Raw genomic sequence first — 24,814 nt, 5'->3', positions numbered from 1 at the left:
AAATCTAAAATATCGGAGTAAAATAGAGTAAAATATAAATCTAAAATATCGGAGTAAAATAGAGTAAAATATAAATCTATCGGGGGGAGTGTTCCTTTAAGGGTTCACAGGTTGCCCTGCTTTTTAGCTAAACCTTTTAGATGAACAATAATTAGGAGGCAGTGGGCAAATGTGATTGAAACAATTTGCACTTTTATTTTATTTTATACAAATATTAATTTTTCATTTGTGTGACAATTTTGCACAAAAAAATGGGTCCTTGTAACCAGTAATGGACTAATTTTCACTTCTGGTCAATGACTGAATCAGGGTGATGCTTTGTTTAATGTACACTGCGACATATCTTAAAATGACCACACATACAGCATAGTGTATGTCTTTTTTTTCAGTCCATGAGAAGTTGCCAGTAGCTACAGATGAAAGCACAAGCAGTATTTACATATTGTGACATTTTGTGTGGCCATTGCGCTGTGGAGGTCACCACACGGGCAGGTCTTCATAGAAGACACATCCACACTCCCCAGCACCTCAGATACAACATACTGTACACACAACTCTCCTCTCAGAATTGTTTTCTTTTTTGTGTGGGATTGAACAAACTGTTCCTACATATCTCTGCACCGCCTCCTTCCCCAAATGTGAAACCCATTTTATAGAAGTGCTGAGGCACCCGTCATACAGCATGCAATGAAAGTGCTCTGCTCCATAAAGGCGAGGATCCCACAGCTGATGCACTGTGTAGAAATAATCACCCTTTGCAATCAGTGGCTGGGCATTTAGTACTGCTGAATATTGTCAGAGGGGTTTCTAGTCTATAATGAGGGTAAGGTTTTACAGGTGTCTGTATGGATTTCTCCGTAGTTACTCTGCTGTAGGTCTTTTATTGGGACCCATGAGACTGGAAGTTGTACAGGAGGGGTTTTCTGTGCAAGGGGCTAAACAAAAGAAGGAATTAAAAACTTCAATGCCATTTGTACTGAGGATCAGGCTGCCAATACTGGTTCCCACATTTGCCTCTTAGCCATGAAAACCTCACCCAACCCCTTGCAGAACTCTTGGTCAGGAGCCCCACCCAATCATGAATAATCCCCAAAATACTTCTTATGCCGAGGCACTTGGGTTATTTTCTCAGAGCCAGCTAATTGATTAAGTTTCGTCTAAGTCAATGGAGCGGTGTGTTCCAGCTGTTTGTATTAAATCTTGGAGGATTATCCTAATGGCGGTTAAGTCACCAAGTAAACATAGTGCTGGGGCTTTCTGGCTCAGGCTGGCTGTTAAGAATCCCTCTGCTTGATTTACAGTTTGCAGTTGACTATGTTTGCATTAACCCACTACACACCCAGATACATTCAAGATTTAATTCAGATCAAATTCGATTTAACCCTACCATTGCCACCAGCACTGACAGAACCCCTCTCCCCTCTCTCACACACATTAAGAATCCCTCTGCTTGATTTACAGTTTGCAGTTGAGTATGTTTGCATTAACCCACTACACACCCAGATACATTCAAGATTTAATTCAGATCAAATTCGATTTAACCCTACCATTGCCACCAGCACTGACAGAAGAACCCCTCTCCCCTCTCTCACACACACACACACTCACACATACACACACACACACACTCACACACACACACACACACACACACTGACACACACACACACACGCACACACGCACACAAACACACACTCACACACACACACACACACAGGGCTCCACATGGTTTTCTCAGAACCGTTTATGATCAGTAGAATGTTCCACTCCGGTGTTCTAATTTATGATCATTAGAGTGTTCCACTCCAGTGTTCTAGTTACGGCCTCTCTGTGTCATAGCGATGCCTTTGTACCACTTATTAACCTGCTACAGCTGCTGTCCTGGACCCAGTCTGCTGGTTATTAAACTCTGCGAGGGCTAGTGCTGATTCAACCATTCAGTCTCCTTATTAGTGCCCTGGATATGAAACCGGGAGATAGTGGAGTCAACCCTAGAGAAATGCCAGACTGCTCATTAGTCAAGCATTAAGGTTCCTCGGACCTGATCAGGCTTTAAGATAAGGGATATGGCAGATGCAGGCTAGTTAGGAGTTGTACAGTGCATCTGAACTAAGAGATGGATCTAACAATAATGAAAAAGGTCTTATGGACTTTAACTGCAGAAACAAACAGGCACGTTCCTAAGGCATTTCTGGTGACGCAGAAAACAACATTGAGCTAATGGTGACTTGGGAACAAACAAAAATAAAAAAGTTCAGAGTCAATATTTTTAAGAGCATTACACTAAAGTCTACTTACACTAAATGCTCCAACCAGAAACTCTAGGAACAGATTGAAAGGGTCTATAATATCTAGAAACAGTTTACAACCGGGTGTCTTCAAGAGGGAGGCCCAGGGATGTGTAGGTCACTCACCTGGCCAATGGCAATCTCCGATTGGCTAAACAATCTCCTACAAACCTGCTAAGATAACAGAACATGGTACTTACTGTAGAGCTTGCACGCAGTGCAGCATCATTTAAACTGCTGTAGACAAATAACTTCATACTCTTGTAAATAACTGCTCTTTAATGTGTCCACCTGTCTAATAGAACGGTGGTTCTCAAATGTTTTGGGGTCGAGACCCCCCAGAATAACCAGGTTGGTGTTCTCGACCCCTCCACCCCACCCCCCACCTGCATGCCCCCAGCACTTTTTTACTGCTGTGCTTTTAGATTAGATTTAGATTGGAGGCTTCCATCGAAATAACATTACTGTTTTTCTGAGATGCCATCTGCATAGGCGGTCGATGAGATCTGTACTACTGTATGATCACAGGTGTTAGAATGTATAAATACATAGGACAACATGATCATGCTCATAACAGCAGCTCTTGACAATAAACAACAATGCACAACTAATAGAATGACACAGACACCCAACTAGATCTAGATCATGACAAAAAAAGGCAGCAATATTACCAAAGACACTTTATCAACCGTCTCTATTAGTAATATTATTGTCAATGTTCTGATTCTTAGCTAAGGCCAAACTGGGAATGGAATGGAAGACAGCCTAGTGTGAACAACAGCGCTGTTTGTGTTTATATGCGTTAAACAAATTAAAGTGATGGTTTTATGTCAAATTAAAATATTTTTCACACATTATGGTGAATCCCTGAAATGATATTGCACACCCCAGGTTCAGAACCACAGCAATAGAAGAAAAACTCTCATTTAGAGCAGTGGGGCTTCACTTGCAGTGCTTTGAAGCTTGCCTCGGGCTATGTACAAACATTTGGTAACAACAGCAGTGAGTGTTCTGTCCGGGGACTAAGTGGATGATTTTGGATGAACTTTTCACATTTGAAAATACATATTTGAGTTTTTTTTTTTCTGAGGTAAGGTTTTTATTTGAGCAATGGCAATTTGAGCACTCCACCACCTCCACCACCACTACCACCCCCCACCACACACACACACACACACACACACACACACACACACACACACACACACACACACACACACACACCACACCACACACACACACACACACATTGGCGTGGTTTCTCCCCAGTGTCCTACAGCTTGATTAGATAGACTGTTCTCTGTCCTGAACTTGGCCTGGGTCTCTTGTACTGTCGCTGTGTGAGAGAGAGCACTGTGCGGGGTGACCAGACACTCGCTGTGTCTTTCACACATTCACTCCTCCACATTGATCTTTGCCACTTTTGAGTGACACCCCAGCCACCTCCATTAGCCAGAGCGCTCTGTGGGAGCCACGACTGTTCAAGTGATATAATTGCCAGGCGGACACCTCCCCTGACCTCCGCGCTTGTCCAGCTTCAGGCCGGCCAGATATGCTTTTAGTGCGTGCATCCAATTTTAGTTGTATTTTTAATTTTTTTACGTCCATTTATCTAGTGCCTTATTTTTTAATTATACATTTAGTTGGCATGAATGTTTAGTCAAATCATAGTAGTGATCTTGATCTGTTTTCTATCTGCTGAAGTATAGCAATACACATCAGGCATTCAGTATGAGCAACTTCCCCCAAGCTTTACCACATAGTGCTCAGAGAAGTTATGTTGTCTCTGATTGGCCAGGCCACTTGGTTAGGTGAATAAGAAAAAGAATCCACTGAATTTGATAAACCCTACACAGATAGGCATAGGCCATTGAAGCAATATCTGTCATTTTCAAGATTTCTCTTGAACCTTCATAAAATGGAGTGGAGGTTGGTGGTGATATGCTGTAGGAGGTTAATCAGATTATTAAATCTGGGAATTCTTAGATATATAACTTTCATATTGTTGTAAAAATTCTCAGAAAAAATATCAGTTTACAACCAATTGAACTAGAAGGGGGCATGGATGAGACCTGCTTCTGAGAGGCTAACTTGCTAAGCTTTAGCCTGTTACCAAGCAAAGTATGATGTTATTGTGGGTGAGCCCTACAATTCATAATCAATCTGAAATCTCAATAAAGAAAAGAATGTGATGTAATTACTGTTGTCATGGAATCTGACTGTTTGATGGATCCCCCCCCCCACACACACACACCCTCATAGCCGCTGTTTGATATTAAATGATTATGAGACAGTGATGGATGATTTCATCATTCTTGTGGAATTCTCCCCCATTTAGAATATTTACAGCACATTATAGATCTCAAACCTGGGCTCAAGCAGAATGAATCCTTGCCCAGATTGAATCCTTCATCCCTGATATTTAGGTGCTGCTCTCCATGGCCCTCTGTTCAAAGCTACAATCGAAATGAGATTTCCCCTGAACATTAATGTGGACCTGAAACCCTCTCAAGTATGCAGGTCCATAATGACCTCCGTAGCCCATTCTGCATATAATCTATCACTGCTTGGGCTTAATGAGAAAACTCCAAGGCAATGGGCAAAAAGTAAATTAGATCAAATCAATAGTCAATGTTGATACAGAACTATGCACCCAAATCAAATACCAAGCGGTGCTTTTCGGTGTGATTGAATCCTTACTGAATCAGTGCAACATTACCTTCTATTTTCACTCAAGTAATCAAGCGTTGCCATGAAAGTATATTATGCTTTCTTTCTTTTCCATCCTAATGGGATGGCTTGGACTTCTGTGGCTAGCTTCTTGTATGGATAAAATGTGCATTTAGCTATTTGTTTATTCCTCTGGTACTGTATGGTCTACACCGAGAGATTTTTTGATCCCAGCTGTCTGTATACAATAAAATGATTTTAATTGGAGGAAATGCATTTTCAATAGCCCCACGAACCCTATGAATCTGTGAGTGCATTTGAATTTGCTCAGCAGATGTGCTCCCTTTCAGGCCTCCAGGAATCAATCACAACTGCGTCTCTGGCATGGGCCGGGCGATGGGGTGGACTTTAGATGATGACAAATAGGAGTGCGGTTAGCTGTGCTGTTGAATACCAATGGTTGCGCTGATGGCTTCAGTGTTTAATGATACAGATACAGTATTTTCAGTATTTAAAGCCATCTTTTACAAGATATGAAAGACATGTTTTGCTGTACTAATGAAAATATTTGGTAAGAGTTGAATGTACCAGTTTAAGTTTAATTTCACTGCTATGCCCCTCAGATATCGGAAGTAAACAAAGGGCCCCCAGACCAATTTTCAATCTTAATTTTGATTTGCCAAATGGTCAGGCTACATTTTCAACCTAATAATTACATTAAACCTTGACTGATGTAAATACTATGAGTAAAGCATGGGCTTGCTAAATAGCATTGAGTTGCCGGATGCAGTAATTACTGTACAAAATTAAAATGTACCACATATTTATACTGGCAACAGTGCAAAACCTTGACATGTCCCTGTTATATTGATTATGTAAAGTTGGCTGAATAACAAACAAACTTTCTGAGAGCTTCTAATCTAAAGCCTTTCATCCTTAACCCAGACAATAGATGTTTAAGATAAGCCCTTATTTAAATGGTCATTGACTGAGGCAATGGAGCCTCAAACTCTCTTGGAACAAACCAAGCAATCGACTCCAGTTTAAAGCATGACCACGAGCCTTCGAGTCGCGTGGGGAATAGGTGCGTTTGCAGAGTAATTAGTCTCCTCACAAGCTGAGGCCAAGCCTGACACTTCACACAATTAAGCAGGAGGATATCATAAGCCATTAGACCGAGGTGAGTGTTTTGTTCTGCGGGGGTGAGTGAAGGACCAGACGTGGTCACCGCTTCAGCATCTCTTTCTTTCTGCTACACTTGGTTTTCCAGTAGCATGTATTACGGCAGTGACCACATCTCATTGCAGGTCATTTCAACAAGGCCCATGATTAGAGTGGATAACTACTCGGGAACAGCGGCGGAAATGTGTTCATGCGACCTTGCTGTTGTAAAGACCACAGGATACCTCTCATGAGATCACAAGGAGGCTGTGAGATCACACAGATGAAATGCTGCGAGGAAGTGGAAGTTCAGAATGTATTCCGGTCTGAGGCGGATTAAATAAGCTTCCTGTCTAGGTAACGTTCTTACTTTTGAAACAAAAAAGTTCTTAGTTTTGTGGAAAATGATATTGCATTAACACATAATACCCCAAATAGATTGGTGTTTTACCTCACACAAAATGAGTCCTGTAGATATGTGTCCAGAATGCTTTGCTGCAAACATTTCCAGCTTTGTTTTCTATTTTAGTGTTTGTTTATGGTGTGTTTTTCACCCCCTCAGTAAAGCCTCAGTGCAGAGGTGTCCGCACAGCACCATAAGTGAAGCAATAAAGGTTCACCTTCCTGTTGGTTTGCTAAATCCCACTCCCCCCCCCACCCCCACCTCCTTTCAGGAGGCCAGACTCTCGCCCCGAGCGCTCTCTGAGGAGAGAGGGACAAAGAGAGGAGGACTGTGTAAGTTACCTCGCTTTTTTTCCCCCTAATTGTACTGTGTCATTGCCCTGGGGACATAAATAATGATTTTCGCTTCATGGCATTGTGCTGACGGAGGTTCTGGGCTGTGCCATGGTTAGACGGCATGACCACGACCCCCCTTCCCTCAAGTGAGTGTCGTGGAGGAGTCAACGCAGACACCCTGTCTGGTGCCGCCGGCAATTGGCCTCATTGATTAAGACAGATACAGGGTCCGCAGAGGGACAGCGCTACAAATTGAAGTCGATGTGGAGCCGGCGGATAAACCATGTGCTTGGCTAACCCCTAATGCACCAGCTTAACATTCCCTTATCCGATGCGAGGGATTCTCTACGTCACATTTTATTTTCAATAGTGAGACTGAGGAGAAAAAAATACAAGTGTGCATGTCAAACTGCAAGACTGTTCACAAGTAAAATGCTATTCAAAATGTAATGCATAATCATTATGTAAACATTACTTTTCATTTATTCACACTGTGTCGCTATACTACAACACAATAAGTGAGTCTGGCAGATATTGAATTCCTTAACTAATACAATAAGAAAAGTAAAATAATAATATAATAAAATATTAGCAGTAACAGAAGCAAATGTGAAATAATAAAATGTCATGACAGTCCAATTTGAAACAAAAAGACCTTCTTTACCACCTACACCATATTACCAGCCTCTGACCTCCAGCCTCTGACCTCCAGCCTCTGACCTCCAGCCTCTGACCTCTATATTTGGAGAGGGCATTACGGCCGTGTAGCTGATGCCATCCTCTTCGCACAGAGCTGGGAAATTACCGCGGAGCGGGCATCAGACTGACCCTGAGCGTCTCGGTGAAACTGCTCGCTGAGCTCCATCTCTGTGTGAGTGCTCTATGGGGCGAGCTGTTGTGTGAGTGCTCTATGGGGCGAGCTGTTGTGTGAGTGCTCTATAGGGCGAGCTGTTGTGTGAGTGCTCTATAGGGCGAGCTGTTGGCTCGAGGAGCTCCATCTCTGTGTGAGTGCTCTATAGGGCGAGCTGTTGTGTGAGTGCTCTATAGGGCGAGCTGTTGGCTGGCGGAGCTCCATCTCTGTGTGAGTGCTCTATAGGGCGAGCTGTTGTGTGAGTGCTCTATAGGGCGAGCTGTTGTGTGAGTGCTCTATAGGGCGAACTGTTGTGTGAGTGCTCTATAGGGCGAGCTGTTGGCTCGAGGAGCTCCATCTCTGTGTGAGTGCTCTATAGGGCGAGCTGTTGGCTGGCGGAGCTCCATCTCTGTGTGAGTGCTCTATAGGGCGAGCTGTTGTGTGAGTGCTCTATAGGGCGAGCTGTTGTGTGAGTGCTCTATGGGGCGAGCTGTTGTGTGAGTGCTCTATGGGGCGAGCTGTTGTGTGAGTGCTCTATGGGGCGAGCTGTTGTGTGAGTGCTCTATAGGGCGAGCTGTTGTGTGAGTGCTCTATGGGGCGAGCTGTTGTGTGAGTGCTCTATGGGGCGAGCTGTTGTGTGAGTGCTCTATGGGGCGAGCTGTTGTGTGAGTGCTCTATAGGGCGAGCTGTTGTGTGAGTGCTCTATGGGGCGAGCTGTTGTGTGAGTGCTCTATGGGGCGAGCTGTTGTGTGAGTGCTCTATGGGGCGAGCTGTTGTGTGAGTGCTCTATAGGGCGAGCTGTTGTGTGAGTGCTCTATGGGGCGAGCTGTTGTGTGAGTGCTCTATGGGGCGAGCTGTTGTGTGAGTGCTCTATAGGGCGAGCTGTTGTGTGAGTGCTCTATAGGGCGAGCTGTTGGCTCGAGGAGCTCCATCTCTGTGTGAGTGCTCTATAGGGCGAGCTGTTGTGTGAGTGCTCTATAGGGCGAGCTGTTGGCTGGCGGAGCTCCATCTCTGTGTGAGTGCTCTATAGGGCGAGCTGTTGTGTGAGTGCTCTATAGGGCGAGCTGTTGTGTGAGTGCTCTATAGGGCGAGCTGTTGGCTCGCGGAGCTTCTCTCCTTCCTCCCAGCCAGGGCTGCAGTGACTCTTTAAAACAGCCCAGTGCAGTCGTATTATTCTGAGCCAAAACAACCTGTCAGGCCTTGAGAAAGGATGCCAGAAAACACAGTTTCTGTCTGTCCATGCCTCCCTCTTTCTCCCTCTTACTCTCTCTTACTCCCTCTTTCTCTCTCTATTTTTTTTTTTCTGGTGACAGAATTGCAGTCCCTATATGACATTTTGTATCTGGGCTTGACAACCAAATCTACTGAGGTCGATGTTCAGAAGATATCTAAAACAAACTTACTAACATGAGAATATTATGCCACAGAAAACACTACTGGTCAGAAGTAATCATGACTGCTTTGACTACAGGAACAATTAGACCTTCCTTTTATCTTGAAACAATGCAGCTTAATCTTTCCTGTCTTACTAACAATCATCTAATTAGGATTCTGCACCAAGTGAAAGAAAATAATTTTCTATATGCTGCTCAGTTAAGAAGCGTTTTGATTTCCTGCATCTCCACAACGTGTGATAAAGGACATTTGATGACCTTTCATCTGCCCATTCTTCAGGGTCAGCGGCATTGCAGGATGGGTGATTGTGCAGTATTTACCACAACTATTTCACAATCATAATATCTAATAAGCAGAGTTCATGTTTCATCTCCCTTCTGACTGAACTGCCCTTGAGAACAACAAGCTACCGCCATGTCATTTCTCTGCGCTGTGGCACCATGGTCCTCTGTTTCTCTCTCCAGCACCTGAAAAAAAGACTCCCTTTCCTCACGGAAGGCACTAGTGCCACAGCCTGCTCCACAGACAAATGAAAATGGCCTCCTTTGACTTGAAAGGCCGCTGAAGCCATTGATTTCAAATTCAATGTTCTTTCTGTCAAATTTCCCTTCAAGGTTACCCAAGCTGTCCCCACTTTGTGTGTGTGTGTGTGTTTATACACAGTCCTACAGTACCTCTGTGAATGGAAAACAAATGCAATGACAGGGCCATACACTGTTCCAGCCAGTCAACAACGTTGTTTCAGATCGAGCTGAAGAGAGGAGTAGATTTGGTTGACTGCTGGGCTCAAATATCTGCACTAAGATCTTTACCTCTGAGGGAGGAATGGTCTGATGTGTGTGTGTGTGTGTGTGTGTGTGTGTGTGTGTGTGTGTGTGTGTGTGTGTGTGTGTGTGTGTGCGAGTGTGTGTGCACTACTGTGATGTGCACTAAGATCTTTACCTCTGAGGGAGGAATGGTCTGATGTGTGTGTGTGTGTGTGTGTGTGTGTGTGTGTGTGTGTGTGTGTGTGTGTGTGTGTGCGCGAGTGTGTGTGCGCTACTGTAATGTGCACTAAGATCTTTACCTCTGAGGGAGGAATGGTCTTGCTACTCTGCGTCATTTGCGTTCTGTGATTGTGTGTGTGTGTGTGTGTGTGTGTGTGCGTGTGTGTGTGTGTGAGAGAGAGAGAGAAAGGAGAGGTCCTCAAACCTGCAAAAATAGCAGATATTTGAGGTAAACAAAAAGGACTTTGGTTGAGAGAGTGGCTTGGACTGTTTCCTTTTCTTTTAGAAAATGAAGTGTTTGTTTTTAGCGTGGTGCCCTTTACATTGCTCCACTAAAAAGGGCACCATGCTTTAGAGAGCACTCGATATGTAGGCCATGCCTCAGGAATGCTTTAATATATTTGTAGATTTGTGTCCTCGGCATTGGAAGAGAAGATATGTACTGTAGACTTGTATAAGAAGAGGCATGTACTCACAGTGGTCTCCAACTGAATCAGGGCAGCAGTCATTTGCAGAATGGAAGACCAGACAGAGAACCATGAACTGAATTTGATCTGTAAGGTGAATAGTTTCTTGCTGGTACTAGGTCGAGATAGCAATTATTTATAGCAAACATTATTATTTCATGGTATTAAAAATGAAAGAAAGAGTACAATTTACATTTGCTGGCTGGTTTCTTTATTTGACATGATCTCAAGGTATATGTCACCAACACTCTACTACACGCTGAGGGCGTGAACATAAACATGCGTCCAGAGTGTAGCATTGTAGCTGCCTGTTTGGCTGCAGCAACTAGAACCGATTGTTTTCGGGGGGTTTTCTCATCCCCACAGTACTCCGTGACCTCGAGAAACGGAGATCCATGTGACAAATCGCCGGAATACTCCTTTAAGTCAGGCGTGAACAGCCTGAACTGGAAAGCTAATTTCTTTTGAATTTCCACTGTGAGGCCTTCCCCTTAACAAGTCAGACACTCATGGACCTATAGACTGTCAGCCTAACTCAATTAGACTGTGCAGTGGAGAGAGGAGAGAGAAAGGACAATGTATAGATGCACAAAGTGTATTCTAATACCTGCTTTGCATATGCCTGATCTGTAAGTCATACTTTGTTCCGATTCTTAAAACCATACAAGTAGTAACAGTTACTTGTGTTCATTAAATATCAGTAATTAGTAACTTTCTGAAGATGACCACAGAGAGGCTTTCAGGAGTAGGCTAGTTTAAGGCAGTTATGCGGACGTGTGAATGTAATGCAATGGTTGTCAGACACATTGCTACAAATCGTTTCATGGTCCAGGAGGTTTTAGAATAATGTTGAGCAAATACTAGGAGCACTTGCAGACAGCGGTGTAGCCTAGTTAGCTCTAGTGGGTATACTGTGATGTAGTCTAGTTAGCTGTAGTGGGTATGCTGTGATCAACCCCAAATGTTAATATCTATCCTTGCCTATTTTGAGTGGGTATACTGAGATGGTGATGCTTTTGAAGTGGGTATACGGCGTAGTCCTGCGTATCACATAGACCACACCACTGCTTGCAGAGTCAGTGCAGTGGATTACAGCGATTGGTTAAATGGCAACTCCAGCCAAAGAGCTCATATTCTTGAAAGCAACTGTATACATGAAAAAACCACACACAGCATATATATTCTCAAATGGCTGAACCAAAGGTGAGAACACAATCCCGGCTCAGTTATCACCGAATCCCATCTGATAGCTAGAGTCTCAGATGGCCTGTTGTCGTCCAGTTGCATGTATTAAAATCTGCCCAGGGGGTCTGGAGTGCTTCACACTGAGCTGATACTGTGGGGATTTGTGTAATGAATGCCATATCAGACCAATTTCAGTCTGAAATCTTATCACATTGCATTTCACAGCTTTTAGTCTTGCACATTGGAGGTGGAGAAGAGGGGGCATGGCACCTCCAGAGAGATAGGGTGGAGGATTGCACTGTTCTTGGCAAAAACTCTGCTAAAGGCTCCTTTCAGAGTCTCTTCCCTTTGTGGATGTACAGCAGGCGAGCTTGTGAGGCCCTGTTACTGACAATATTAATGAAACCTTGTGTTACCACTGACAAAGTACGCCATTAAGGCTTGCAGCGAGGCACAATTCCTGTCAGATCCATGAAACTCAAACAGCGTTTCTAATCTGTGCACCAACATCAATCCACACCAAGCACCTCAGAAATATGACAGCGCTTTAACAGATCTCTGATCTTCAGTGTTTATTGCTCATCGCATGCGGCAGTGGACTACCTACTTCTATCAAAAGTCCATGAATTATAAATGCCAGCATATGGGCCGTCTTCTTTCTCTCCTTGTATAATTATACCAGTGAAGAAAAATCCAATTTGCTACTCTGCATTATTAAAATGGTCAGAAATGCACACGCAATTCAATTAATAGGTTATTTTGGATGTGAAGGGAGCAAAAACTACTACTTGCCACACGCAGGTTGCCTGTGCATCGGATTTGTAAAACACTGATCAATAGGTTCCCTGCTTCTCTCGCAGCTGCATATGTTTGCCCAAATAAGCGAGAAGCGAGAAATAACATTTGCCACAGTCTCCCAGAAAGTTCTGTCCAATCTAATTAGGATATTTTTTATCGGGCGGTGTGTTTCTTTCCCTCGGTCGTTTATGCGGCGAGCAAAGACCCAGCGGATCATTTTCAGGATGATGAACTGACGGTTTTGGAATTTGCCACAGGGGGTTGGAAATTATGTATCTTGGCAGTGAATCAATATCACCCTCTGTTGCAGGGGGCTGGCCATGAAGTGGTGACTGCCATATCCGTCAAGTAAGGTCGCGCTAATGAGCAAAGCCTTGAGTTGGGCTCCTTTAGATTACAGTGCAGAGATTTAACAGGAATCAGCCACAGAGACAGGGATGCTGTGGGGTGGCAAGCTTGTCGGGGAGAATCTCTGTCACTGCATATATATTGCCAGCCATTACCATCGCAAAACATGACCTGTTCACCTGGAGACAATTAAGCTTAAAACAAGATGTGTGGTGCCTGTATAGAAATTCATTGATTGTTTTTGCAATTTTGCTTGTTGCCTCTTTGAGTCTGTTCGACTCATCCCGCCACCACTGCTCTGCTACAACCTGTTTAGAACCCTTTACCTGCTGTCTGTTTAGAACCCTTTACCTGCTGTCTGGAACAGACCTCCTTGCCCTCTCATCATAGCACTACAGCGCAACAGAGAGCAGCAGGATCTCATAACTTGGTATTATATTCATTTTGCATTTGTAAAGACAACAAATTACATTACATTACATTACATTACATTTGGCTGACGCATTTTTAGCCAAAGCGACTAACAACATGGTAAACAGTTTAAGTTTTAGAGCAATTCTCAACAATTTTAGGACAATTTAAAAAACATTAGAGTACAGTAAGAATAAGTGCATCAGTGAGTGTTGTTTTTAACAGTTACGTGTCAGTTTAAGACGGCTGGTGAGTGCTAGGATCAGCAAGACTTGTTGTAAGTGTTGCTATGAAAGGAGATGTTCTCTAAAGAGCTGGGTCTTCAGGAGTTTTTTGAAAATGGAGAGGGATGTCCCTGCCCTTGTAGGAACTGGCAGTGTGTTCCACCAACGAGGAACAACAGATGAGAAAAGTTTGGATTGGCCTGAGCGTACCGGTGGTAGAGCTACAAACATCACAACACTTAAATGAACACATAAAATACCAAAGTTCATCCAGGTTAGAGATTATTTTCCTAATTTAAATTAGGGATATAATGGCCTAATACCACCCCTGGTTTGATGAATGAGTGGGAGTATTTTATAGATCTTCTAACGTTTACATTTTTTTATTACACTGCCTTGAAGTGGGGATATAAAACTAATGGAAATTGTTTTGTTACACTCTGTCTATGGTATACCTTGGTTTTGGGATGCTGCAGTAAGGTTCTTGAAATTATATCGCCATCTAGTGTCTAACAGAACAAACAACACTTTGGTTTTGATCAGCATTTTGTACAGGCCTGCCTGGTTCCACCAAACCCTTTCACTCAATGAGAAAATGACAGTAACTGAGATACAGATGGGCGAAGCCAGGCTCCAGGTCTGACAGGTCTGAAATAAAAAATAAAGACAATTTAATACCAACATAGTTGTTTATTTTCAGCGTCCCTGTTTTGTCCCATGTATGAAACTGTAAGACAAATTGAGATTATTGAATCCCCATAGCGACTCAATGTTGCCATTGTTTCTGTATGATAAAGCACTGAAGTCTAACCCTATATGACCCTGAAACAGACCAGAGGTCATTTGAAGGTGACCTGTCCCACCAAGATAAAGCATAGCTGACATCACTAATGCTGGGTTTGGCTTTGCAAGACATGGTAAACATTTGCTTCTTCCACCTCAGACAACTGAGAAAGTTTGGCATGAGATCTAGGACCTCCAGGGCCTGCTACAGGGGCATCATTATGACTGGAGGCAATGGACGCTGCACTGCCATCAAATGCAAAGCGCTGCAAAGAGTCATGCGTACAGGTACAAGGCATCTGTGGATGTGCACTGCACTCCATCCAGGACTTGTCCAACAGCCAATGCAGCAGGAAAGCCCAGAGGTTCTTTAAGGAGCCCAGCTATCCTAACCAAAGACTGGTTCAGCTGCAGGCCTGCAGCCACAGCAAGTGACATTGCTCCCTCAATGCTCGGACCTGCAAACTCTGTGAGTTACAGTTTTTTTCCAGGCATTGAGAGCCAATGAGAGCCTGCCAATCTGTCTGATCATACACACAGACACCCCCTCACACCGCACATGCGTGTGCACACACACACACACACACACACACACACACACACACACTCTCTCTCTCAACATATTGTTGCTTGAACTTGTCTTAAAATATTACTATAATTTATTGCCACAATATTGAAGACATAAGAAGATGAACCCTCACAATGTGTATCAATGTGTTATAGGCTAGCTATTTTGACCCATTATTTACATCCCTAAGCTAAGTCATTTGTGGCACAGATTTACTCTTCTCATACAACTGTTCTCACACACTAAATCCATTTATAGAGATATAATATTTATTCCAACTCTAAACCTGCATGAGGTGGCTAGGCTACCTATTACACCTCCACTGAAGTGCTCTTCTGAAGCCCAAAGGTCACAGCAACAATAACCTGTCAGGGGCAACCTGAAAACGTAATGGATATCAGAATAAAAGTCCTACTGCTTAGCTATTCCACTTCTGTCACATGGACTTTTGTCACTACATGCATCTAAATCAATGAAGTTAAATACAATGGTATTATTTTTGTCAAACATCATACCACTATCCACCGCAGGTCAATTGCTGAAATGGACAGCTGATAACATTGGTCTACAGCAGAAATCTGTGTGAACTGCCTCAGCAGTCTGCAAATGAGAGCTCCAATACCCTGAGACTGTCTCAGCTTCATTGTAATTAATGAATATAATTTATTTATCTGCTTATGATGTAAGGGCGTACTCACACTATGCCATCCATACTGTACCCGAGTACGTTTGAACTCCAAAGTCCGGTTCATTTGACCAGTGTGCCCGCGTCCACTTGAGGAGGTGGACTCGGCCATGGTACGGTACTTAATTATGATCGCACCTACTGTATGCAAAAATTCTAGAGCACAGCAGCTCAACCGTGCCTGGGTACAGTTTGATAATACGCAGTGTGAGTGCGGACCAAGAATGGGAGAGAATCGTATTCTGGCACGGTAAACCGTGCCCAGTGTGAGTATGCCCTGACATGCCAGGGTTGGGGTGGTGGGGCAGTGGTAAGAGGGACTCTTTTGTCTCTTCAAACAACACTAGAGTACAGACCATATCAGTCATTTGACTTATCCAGATGATGGTCCTTAAGATCTCCCTCCCTTTATATCTGAATAGCCAGAAGTGTGGCGAAATCCCTTTTTATTAGCGCTTCAAAAAACATAGGACTTTTATTTTGACGGCACTCGGAAGTTAATTGACGGTTGTGCTATGTTGTGGCCGATTGTGGCATATTTAATGCTCACGCTCCGCCTTAACAATCTTTGCTCACATGATCACTGACAAGTGACAGTCGAGTCGGACACACTAGAGGCATCAGAAAGATGCCATCCTCACTAACCTTGGTTTATGTCATGTTTATGTGTTTCTACTTTTCTCGAAGTGACGACTACGTACTTGATGATAAATTAGGACGAACATTTGACGGTATTGGTGGTTTAAGTGGTGGAGGGGTAAGTTTGTGAACGAAAACTTCCTTGTTTTGCACCAACTGGCTGCATGAGTGTGTGTGTGAGTGAGTGAGTGAGTGAGTTGGTTGCTGCAGCAAAGTCTGTTTTAGCTAACAAACCACAATTTTGCGAAGATGAACAATGAGCGAAAATACGTTTTAAAAACAAGTTTAGCTATTAGGCTACTGATGTCCATTCATGTTGTGTTATCTTTTAGGCAACATCTCGTCTCCTTGTTAATTACGCTGAGCCATATCGTAGTCAAATTCTAGACTACCTTTTCAAGGTAAGGTTGGACATTCTTGAAGTCCATTTAGTTAAATAAGTAGCCTACTGTTTGTTAGATTACATCTTATATGCCATGAAGAACCAATTCCCCATACAGACTGTGCATAATCATAATGTCTACGTTGCATAATCAGACGGCTATTTTATTTGCCCTATTTTCTATGCATGTTAAAATTAATTTATTAGTTTGATTATGGTTTCATAAAAGTCATGGTCATGTGACCATGCTGCTGAATGTGTTTTACAGCCAAACTTTGGGGCCTCTCTTCATATTTTGAAAGTTGAAATAGGTGGTGATGCTCAGACTACAGGTAATTGAAAAATAATAATAATACATATTAGGCCAGTCATTAGGCTGATTAAATTAATTAGTGAAACATACCTTGAATTGATGCAAAGTATGTATTTTTGATACACTTAGTTTTGAAGTATACGTTTATCTTATGCTACTGTATGTAATGGGTAGTATTTTTTTAGTAGCCTATTAGGCCTGTTTATTTAGTAGGCTAGTACGCTTTCCTCACCTTTAGAATTGATACGTCTTCATAAAGTCTTTTATTTATTTATTTATTTATTTATTTTTAAATGAGGGTCATTCCCAGTTACCGTTCCCATTTTCTTCTGCCTGTGTCTAGATGGAACGGAACCCTCTCACATGCACTATGAGAATGATGAGAACTACTTCCGTGGCTATGAGTGGTGGCTGATGTTGGAGGCTAAGAAGAGGAACCCCAATATAACACTCATAGGTATGGAAATAGGGGCAGCTGTGGCCTACTGGTTAGCTCTTCGGACTTGTAACCGGAGGGTTGCCGGTTCGAACCCTGAGCAGTAGGCACGGGTGAAGTGCCCTTGAGCAAGGCACCTAACCCCTCACTGCTCCCGAGCGCCGCTGTTGTTGCAGGCAGCTCACTGCGCTGGGATTAGTGTGTGCTTCACCTCACTGTGTGTTCACTGTGTGCTGAGTGTGTTTCACTAATTCACAGATTGGGATAAATGCAGAGACCAAATTTTCCTCACGGGATCAAAAGAGTATATACTGTATACAATACAATACAGCGCCTGTCTGAAGGCCGCATTTAGCTGTCGTATAGCTTATTAATTTTGGGAGGAAAGGTCAGTGTGGTGGGTGGCAACAGATACTCATTTATCCCAATCCGTGAAATAGTGAAACACACTCAGCACACAGTGTACACACAGTGAGGTGAAGCACACACTAATCCCAGCGCAGTGAGCTGCCTGCAACAACAGCGGCGCTCGGGGAGCAGTGAGGGGTTAGGTGCCTTGCTCAAGGGCACTTCAGCCGTGGCCTACCGGTCGGGGTTCGAACCGGCAACCCTCCGGTTACAAGTCCGAAGCTTCTCTGAAAGGGAATTCTACCTCTCTCTTTAACAACTTAATACTCTTTACTTGATTAATATTCATTTGACTAATTGTTATCGGACTAATGGGTAAGGTCTCCATAGGTTTACCATGGGCATTTCCCGGATGGGTTGGCCATGGAGAGAACTGGCCCTATGACTTTCCTGACATAACGGCCAACTATGTAGTGTCCTGGATAACTGGTGCAAAGCGGTCCCATGGCTTGGATATAGACTATGTTGGGGTAAGTGTGACATGAATTATATTTGAATTCATCATTGTTAACAAATCTAGTAAAAGATATTTCTGACAAACCTTTTCACTTCATAAATAGGTATGGAATGAGAGGCCATTTGATAGCAAGTACATCAAGGTTAGTGGTGCTTTCCCATCTTATTAAATATATGAATATGGATGAATAATGAATATTAATTATAACTAATGTTTTCCTGTAGTATTTCAAATGGTGGCTTACGCTGTGTATGAAGGGGAAAATCAGTCACCCGTATTTTTTGTTTGATTCATGCTCACAGGGATTTGACAATGAATATTTGGTTGGGTGCAAATAGGGGCAAATTCTCCCATGAGCATCAGAAGTAGAACAGAAAAAGTGCAATTAAGCACTTTTCAGCCTGCGCACATTTGGCCCTTGACTTCAAACACGAACAGAAACAAAATAATATTGATATAGAAATATTGAAAATTGACGTTAAAACATAATTTTAGGTGAAATGGGGACATTTGGGGATTTCCATGTAACTAAATAACTAGAACACTTTGCACAGTATCAGATAGATACTTTATTGATCCCCAAGGGGAAATTCAAGATGATGCAGGTGCACGCAATGGGCTGACTTGCTGTGTTTTACATGACTATTTTCTCAAAATGAGGGTGGCTGATATTTCTTACTTCTGAAGCACTTTTTCCCAGTCAACACACTATTATACAGTTGAGGCTGAAATGGTAGGTACCCTTCCACGGAAAAAGAACACACTTATATAATATAAAAGCGACAAAAGTAATTGCTTTGAATTTCATCACTTTTAAGAAAGAAATTAAGCATACTTTCATTAATATATAAGGGTACCAACACATCTGGCTATGACTCTTAGGTGAAAAAAAGATAGTAAGTTTTACAAGACAGAGAAATGTGTGTTTTTTTTTATTTTTTTTATTGAAGATATTGATGAAAAAAATAAAAAGCTGGATTCCATTGACTTTTCTGAAATTTGCAACAGTGATGTTAGGAACTGATAAATTTGACAGTGAAAACGGTGTGAGGTTTATTGCTTGTTTACAGCTGAAAACAAACAAATTCACACTATGGTCTTATAAGACTAATTCCATATTTCAGCATTTCATTCCTATGTCTTCAATCCTTTCACTGTCACTGGTAGCTCCTACGGTACACGCTGGATAAGAATGGGCTGGACAAGGTGAAAATCATAGCCAGTGACAACCTGTGGGAACCCATAGCATTCTATGTGCTTCAGGATGAAGAGCTCAGTGCCGCTGTAGATGTTATTGGGTATGGCCTCTAATGGATCAGTACTGTACAAGGTGCTCTCGAAAAAAAAATAACAATTCATCCTTTTCTTTATCTAAATGTGGGCAAGCATTTATTAATGACAAGCATCCAATAATCAAAAAAAAAATAATCATGAGCATGCATATGAAAACTAATTGGCATCATTAATTAAACTATTTATGTTGAATTAGTGATTAATTTACAGTGCCTGGCAGGATATGCAAATGGCGTAATGCACACATACTTTTTCCTGTTGGTTTGCAGAGCTCACTATCCCGGCACCACGACAATAAAGGAAGCTTTGGAGTCTGACAAGACGTTGTGGTCATCTGAAGACTACAGCACTTTCAATGATGAAGTAGGGGGAGGCTGCTGGGCACGCATACTCAACCAGAACTACGTCAACGGCATGATGACTTCGTATGAACTTTCAATAAACTTATAACGATACATTGCAACCCATAGTTTGGCATGCCATTATTTTTTATTTTTTTTTGTATTTTTTGTCAAAGAATATACTGCAAAGCCAGAAAGAGTTTCTCCAGATTGTGCATGTGACATGTAGTTCATTTCTTCACAAAAGGTTTACACAATTTACAAAAATATATTGTTGTAAGTGTTTATATTGTTAATATTGGATGTAATGTTTTCAGAACTATATCTTGGAACTTGGTGGCGAGTTACTATGAGAATCTGCCATTTGGCCGAGATGGTCTTATGACCGCTGAGGAACCATGGAGTAGCAACTACGTTGTGGAGTCACCTATCTGGATAACAGGTAATGCAAATGCCATACTGCCACAGGCAGTAGCTAAGGCACCTGCACTCATTTGTTTTATTATGTGTTTTGCATGCATCCTCGGCACTGACATTTGTTGATAATTCCAAAGGAAGAGCTGATGCGATCATATGCCATGTGTTGTACTTGTAGCCCACACCACCCAGTTCACCCAGCCCGGCTGGAGCTACCTGCAGACTGTCGGCCATCTAAACAAAGGGGGAAGTTACGTAGCTTTGACTGACCGCAAGGGCCAACTCACAGTCGTCATAGAAACCATGGTAAGAGTGTCTGTCTTTTTTTTTTTTTTTTTTTGATTTTTTTGGAGTTTACCTGGTCCACTCTTTATTACATATAGTACAAAATACTGGTCCAATCTACTTAAATGTTTATGCAACTTAGTCACCATATTTTGGTCCTCTTTATTTGGATATGGATCCATTCTGATCAAGTACAGGGACAAGGGTCTGCAGTCTACTCTTGTACTTGTTTGCTAATATTTTTGTGTGCCATGTTTTGTTCTGTCTGTTTAAATATGATAAAATACCATAAAACCTTTTCACTGATATACCTCTGTGTATCTATGCTACAGACTCATGACCACTCTGTTTGCGTAAGACCTCCTCTTGAACCATTTGAGGTCACACCCCAGAATGTCACATTCCACCTGAAGGGATCCTTTGTGAGTTCCTTCTGAGTTCTTTCTTTGCCACTGGTTAATAAGTGAATTTTTTTTGTGGTCATTTAGGAATTTTTTTGTGGTCATTTGGGAATTCTCTACCTCTGATAATCTTCAATAGCTTTTCTGTTTTAAATGACGTTTTAGGCTTCCATATCGCAGCTTCAGTTGTGGAAGTCCCGGTTCGATTTCAAAACCAAAAACCCTGTCTTCTTCCAGAAGCTGGAGCCAGTTAAGGTGCCCTTTTAATTTGCACAGATATTTCAAATCCTTCAGTGTTTTTCAGTGTTGAGTTATACTACACTGATCAATACAGACTGATACCATGTATAACAATTCTTGAGACGATTCTGTCTCCATAATAGAATCTCTGAGTGTTAAGTTCCGGCATAAAAGCTAGCTACCAAAATGTTTTTGTTATGGCAGATGCCAAGACAATTTATTTGCTTGGACTATTGTTTGGTTACATACAAAAAGAGTCATTGTCCCTGACCAAAGAATGACTTTATGGCTTTCTGAGTTTATTGTGGAGATGATATTGACTCCACAGTTAGAGATTGTAGTACTCTGCAGAGAGTAGTGCGCTCAGCTGAATGTATATATAAGAACTCAACTCCCTGCTCTACAGGATATCTATTCCAGAAGAGTACTCCTAAGAGCCCAAAAGATTCTGAAGGACTCTTCTCATCCTAAAAATAGATTATTCCGACAGCTGAAATCAAGAAGACGCCTATGTAGTCACAAAGCCAGAACTGAGAGACTCAGGAGAAGTTTTTATCCCCAGGCCATCCGAACTCTGAACTCCCACTATACTGACTTTGCACACATTCACTCCTCAACACTCTCAAACATTTCCCAACACACACACGCACCTACATGACTTTTAGCACTTTTACATCCCTCTCCCTATGCTACATACCTTTTATTTATTTTCTTATTTCATCACATGTCAAAACATACACACACACACACACACACACACACACACATCTGACTTTCTCCAACTTTTGCACATCTCCATAGAACTTTTTATTTATTATTTTTGATTTCTCCTAAATCTATCTACCCATGTCCTTGATTGCCTAGCCTTTCTGTCCCCCCCCACCCCCCACCCCACCCCCAACCCCAACACACACACAAAAAACACACACACTTACATCATCACTGTCATCACCTCACATACATACATACTGTACAGCACACTGCTTGCTACAATAAGCCTCCTCTACATACTTGCTGCACACTGCCCCCCCTCTCCCCTACATACACAGCACATTATTTCATCAGGAAGCTTCTCCAACACACATCCCCAACATACTTACAGCACAGAACGCCGGTCATTATGGGAAAATAATGCTGGCGCTCCGCTGGCGCGTCGGGGTCCGGTTCGCCCTGTCGGGACTTATTTTCCCCATAATGACCGGCGTTCTATACATTATCCCTTACTTGTATCCTTGTATCCTTGTATCTTCCATTGCCTTATTTCATGGGAACTTGGCATTTATTTAACAGCCTTTGTTCAAAGTATCATGCAGTACTCGTGATGAATCATGAACTCTCCACAGATTTCCAATGGGTCTTTCACCCTAAATCTGGATGTTGATGAAGTGTACACTCTCTCCACCATAACTACTGCTCAGAGAGGAGCATATCCCGATCCACCTCCCTCTGCAGCCTTCCCCAAACTGTATAAGGATGACTTCAATGTCCGTAAGTCTGCTGCCACAGGCCCACTCGGAATACAGGAAATGTTGATATTGATGCTTCAAAAATCACATGTACTTAATTTAGCTTTGCTGTTCAACCACAGACATAACATAACGGTACATAACAGACCAGTATTATGCATAACTAGTAAACGTTTGACTTGTACTGTAAATGTACTAGTAATTGCAGGGCTGTATGACTTTATGACTTTATGACTACATGACTATGCAAATAAGGACTTGTGTAAGATGCCGCCGTTGTCCACTTATCTGCACAGCGTCATTGTCATTCGACTCTTAATGTCTCTCTAGGAAACCCTCCGTTCACCGAGGCTCCAGACTTTGCCGATCAGACTGGAGTTTTTGAGTACTTCATGAACCTCACTGATCCCGGCCCACACGTGTTTACCTTGCGTCAGGTGGTCACCCAGCGCCCGGTGACCTGGGTAGCAGATGCGGATCAGACCATTAGTGTCATTGGAGATTACTCCTGGTATGTCGGTCTGCTTTTCTCACCTCATGATAAAGTCAGTGCAGGATGGGATTGTGAATGTTTTGTGGAGCGCTATGTATAATCTATAAATGTGCCGTTAAGGGAAAGACACCAACCTGTGTGTTGGTGAGACTTTCTTTTATTTAGCAGGTGTTAAACCACGCAAGACATTACACACAATTTCTCATTTACAATGACAGCCTTGCAAGAGCAAAATATTGTTGAAGAAGTAACGGGAGCGTAGTATCTATTGCATATCGCATGGGTTATCGATACAGATGTTGATAGTTTAACTTTATTTTTTTTTACTCTTCCAGGCAGAATATCACAGTTACCTGTGACGTCTTAATTGAAAAGACCAAAAATGGGGCTGTGTTCATCGCTGCCAGAGTGGACAAAGGAGGCAGCGACGTCCGAACCACCAAAGGGCTATTCTTCTGGGTTTCTGCTGACGGCACTTACAAAGTCACCAGTGACATACGTAAGGGTTTTATTTAGTGACGTCCTATCAAAAGTTGTTGCTCTTGGCTCATTGTCTTTGTCACCATCAGGTGTTTGTTTTGAAAGCACCTATATGAAAACAGCATGTAGACTGATAGGCTGTGACTCTTGTTTCAACAGAGGGAACGACTATTCTTACTGAGGGTAAATCAGGAACATCATCTGATATTTGGTACACACTGTCACTTTCAATCAAGGTTTGTTCAATTCAGTTTTAGTTCAAGGTCATAACTATGTTAAACAGCATACAGTAAAACCACTACATTTTTATGGCCTTCAGGTGTTGTTTCAATAGATGGTTTGTCTTTCTTTTCCAGGGTGATACTGCCACAGGGATGCTGAATGGATCATTACTTTGGAAGAGTGCTGTGGTGTCAGGAAAGGTGCCTAAGAATGGATGGGCAGCCATTGGGACCAGTTCGTTTGAGGTTGCACAGTTTGATAACTTCTCAATAGAGGCAGAGTGATTCTACTTAATCGACTAAGCACCCCTCTCTGATAGATTCACCTTTCCCTTGAATACTTAAATTAAGATTTTCTGAGATTTAGCCATACAACAATATGCATGTTTTATAGGTTAGATAAATCACAACAATTGGCTATATTGTTTGTTATTTTTAATGCATCACCCAAGAAATGATTCCCATTGATATCTGCACTTTGAGACCACCTGTCATTCAAGTAATTTAGTGATGTGCACATTTTATACAAGATTGTTATGTTTACAGCTTCAAGGCCAAAGACCAATCTACTGTTGCATGATGGGACGCTGATGCTTTATGCTTTTTAACCCAACATTGGGCGATTGCTCTACTTGTTCTCAGACACATGCATTTGAAATTTTTTTTATAGATCTTCGTGTTTTTTTAAAGTGCCTTAATGTTGAAATGTCTCTGTGTGTGTGATGATGTCCAAGGAAAAGCTTGAAGTGTGGAATGTCCTGCTTGTTTGCATTAATACTGTGAAAATGTAAATATCGTCAATGCCTTAATTTAACAGTATGTGTGTGATTCATAATTTTCTATGATGGTGAAATAAACATGAAATCGAAAGTAAGACCGTTCCAGTGAGTTAGGCTATTCGTGTTTTATTTTTGTTTATTTATTTTTTTCTCCAGTTTGTCTAGGCCTACATCTTGTAAACATTTGACGTTGTTGTTTTTAATT

The 24,814-nt window shown here is 42.2% G+C and overlaps 1 protein-coding gene across 1 annotated transcript; it reads left to right on the top strand.

Moving 5' to 3' along the window:
• Positions 1-16,133: 16,133 nt before the first annotated feature.
• Positions 16,134-24,704, top strand: galcb (galactosylceramidase b). The gene is made up of 17 exons (XM_042072741.1): positions 16,134-16,315; positions 16,530-16,598; positions 16,848-16,911; positions 17,236-17,349; positions 18,067-18,206; positions 18,297-18,335; positions 19,361-19,491; positions 19,756-19,911; positions 20,145-20,269; positions 20,423-20,550; positions 20,862-20,951; positions 21,096-21,185; positions 22,514-22,658; positions 22,967-23,147; positions 23,465-23,628; positions 23,769-23,845; positions 23,966-24,704. The coding sequence occupies exons 1-17, from the start codon at positions 16,187-16,189 to the stop codon at positions 24,113-24,115; spliced, it is 1,992 nt and encodes a 663-aa protein (XP_041928675.1). The 5' UTR covers positions 16,134-16,186; the 3' UTR covers positions 24,116-24,704.
• Positions 24,705-24,814: the final 110 nt, after the last annotated feature.

Source organism: Alosa sapidissima, chromosome 19 (assembly GCF_018492685.1).
Source record: "Alosa sapidissima isolate fAloSap1 chromosome 19, fAloSap1.pri, whole genome shotgun sequence".
Lineage (NCBI taxonomy): Eukaryota > Metazoa > Chordata > Actinopteri > Clupeiformes > Clupeidae > Alosa > Alosa sapidissima.
Note: the sequence above shows the minus strand (reverse complement) of the source record. Positions and strands in the feature narration are given on the sequence as shown.

Excerpts from the sequence above, each read along its gene's own strand:
- galcb (XM_042072741.1), top strand. The coding sequence starts at position 16,187 with ATGCCATCCTCACTAACCTTGGTTTATGTCATGTTTATGTGTTTCTAC. Across the intron at positions 16,599-16,847 it reads TTCTAGACTACCTTTTCAAG|CCAAACTTTGGGGCCTCTCT; the intron begins GTAAGGTTGGAC and ends TGTGTTTTACAG. Across the intron at positions 20,952-21,095 it reads TCCACCTGAAGGGATCCTTT|GCTTCCATATCGCAGCTTCA; the intron begins GTGAGTTCCTTC and ends ATGACGTTTTAG.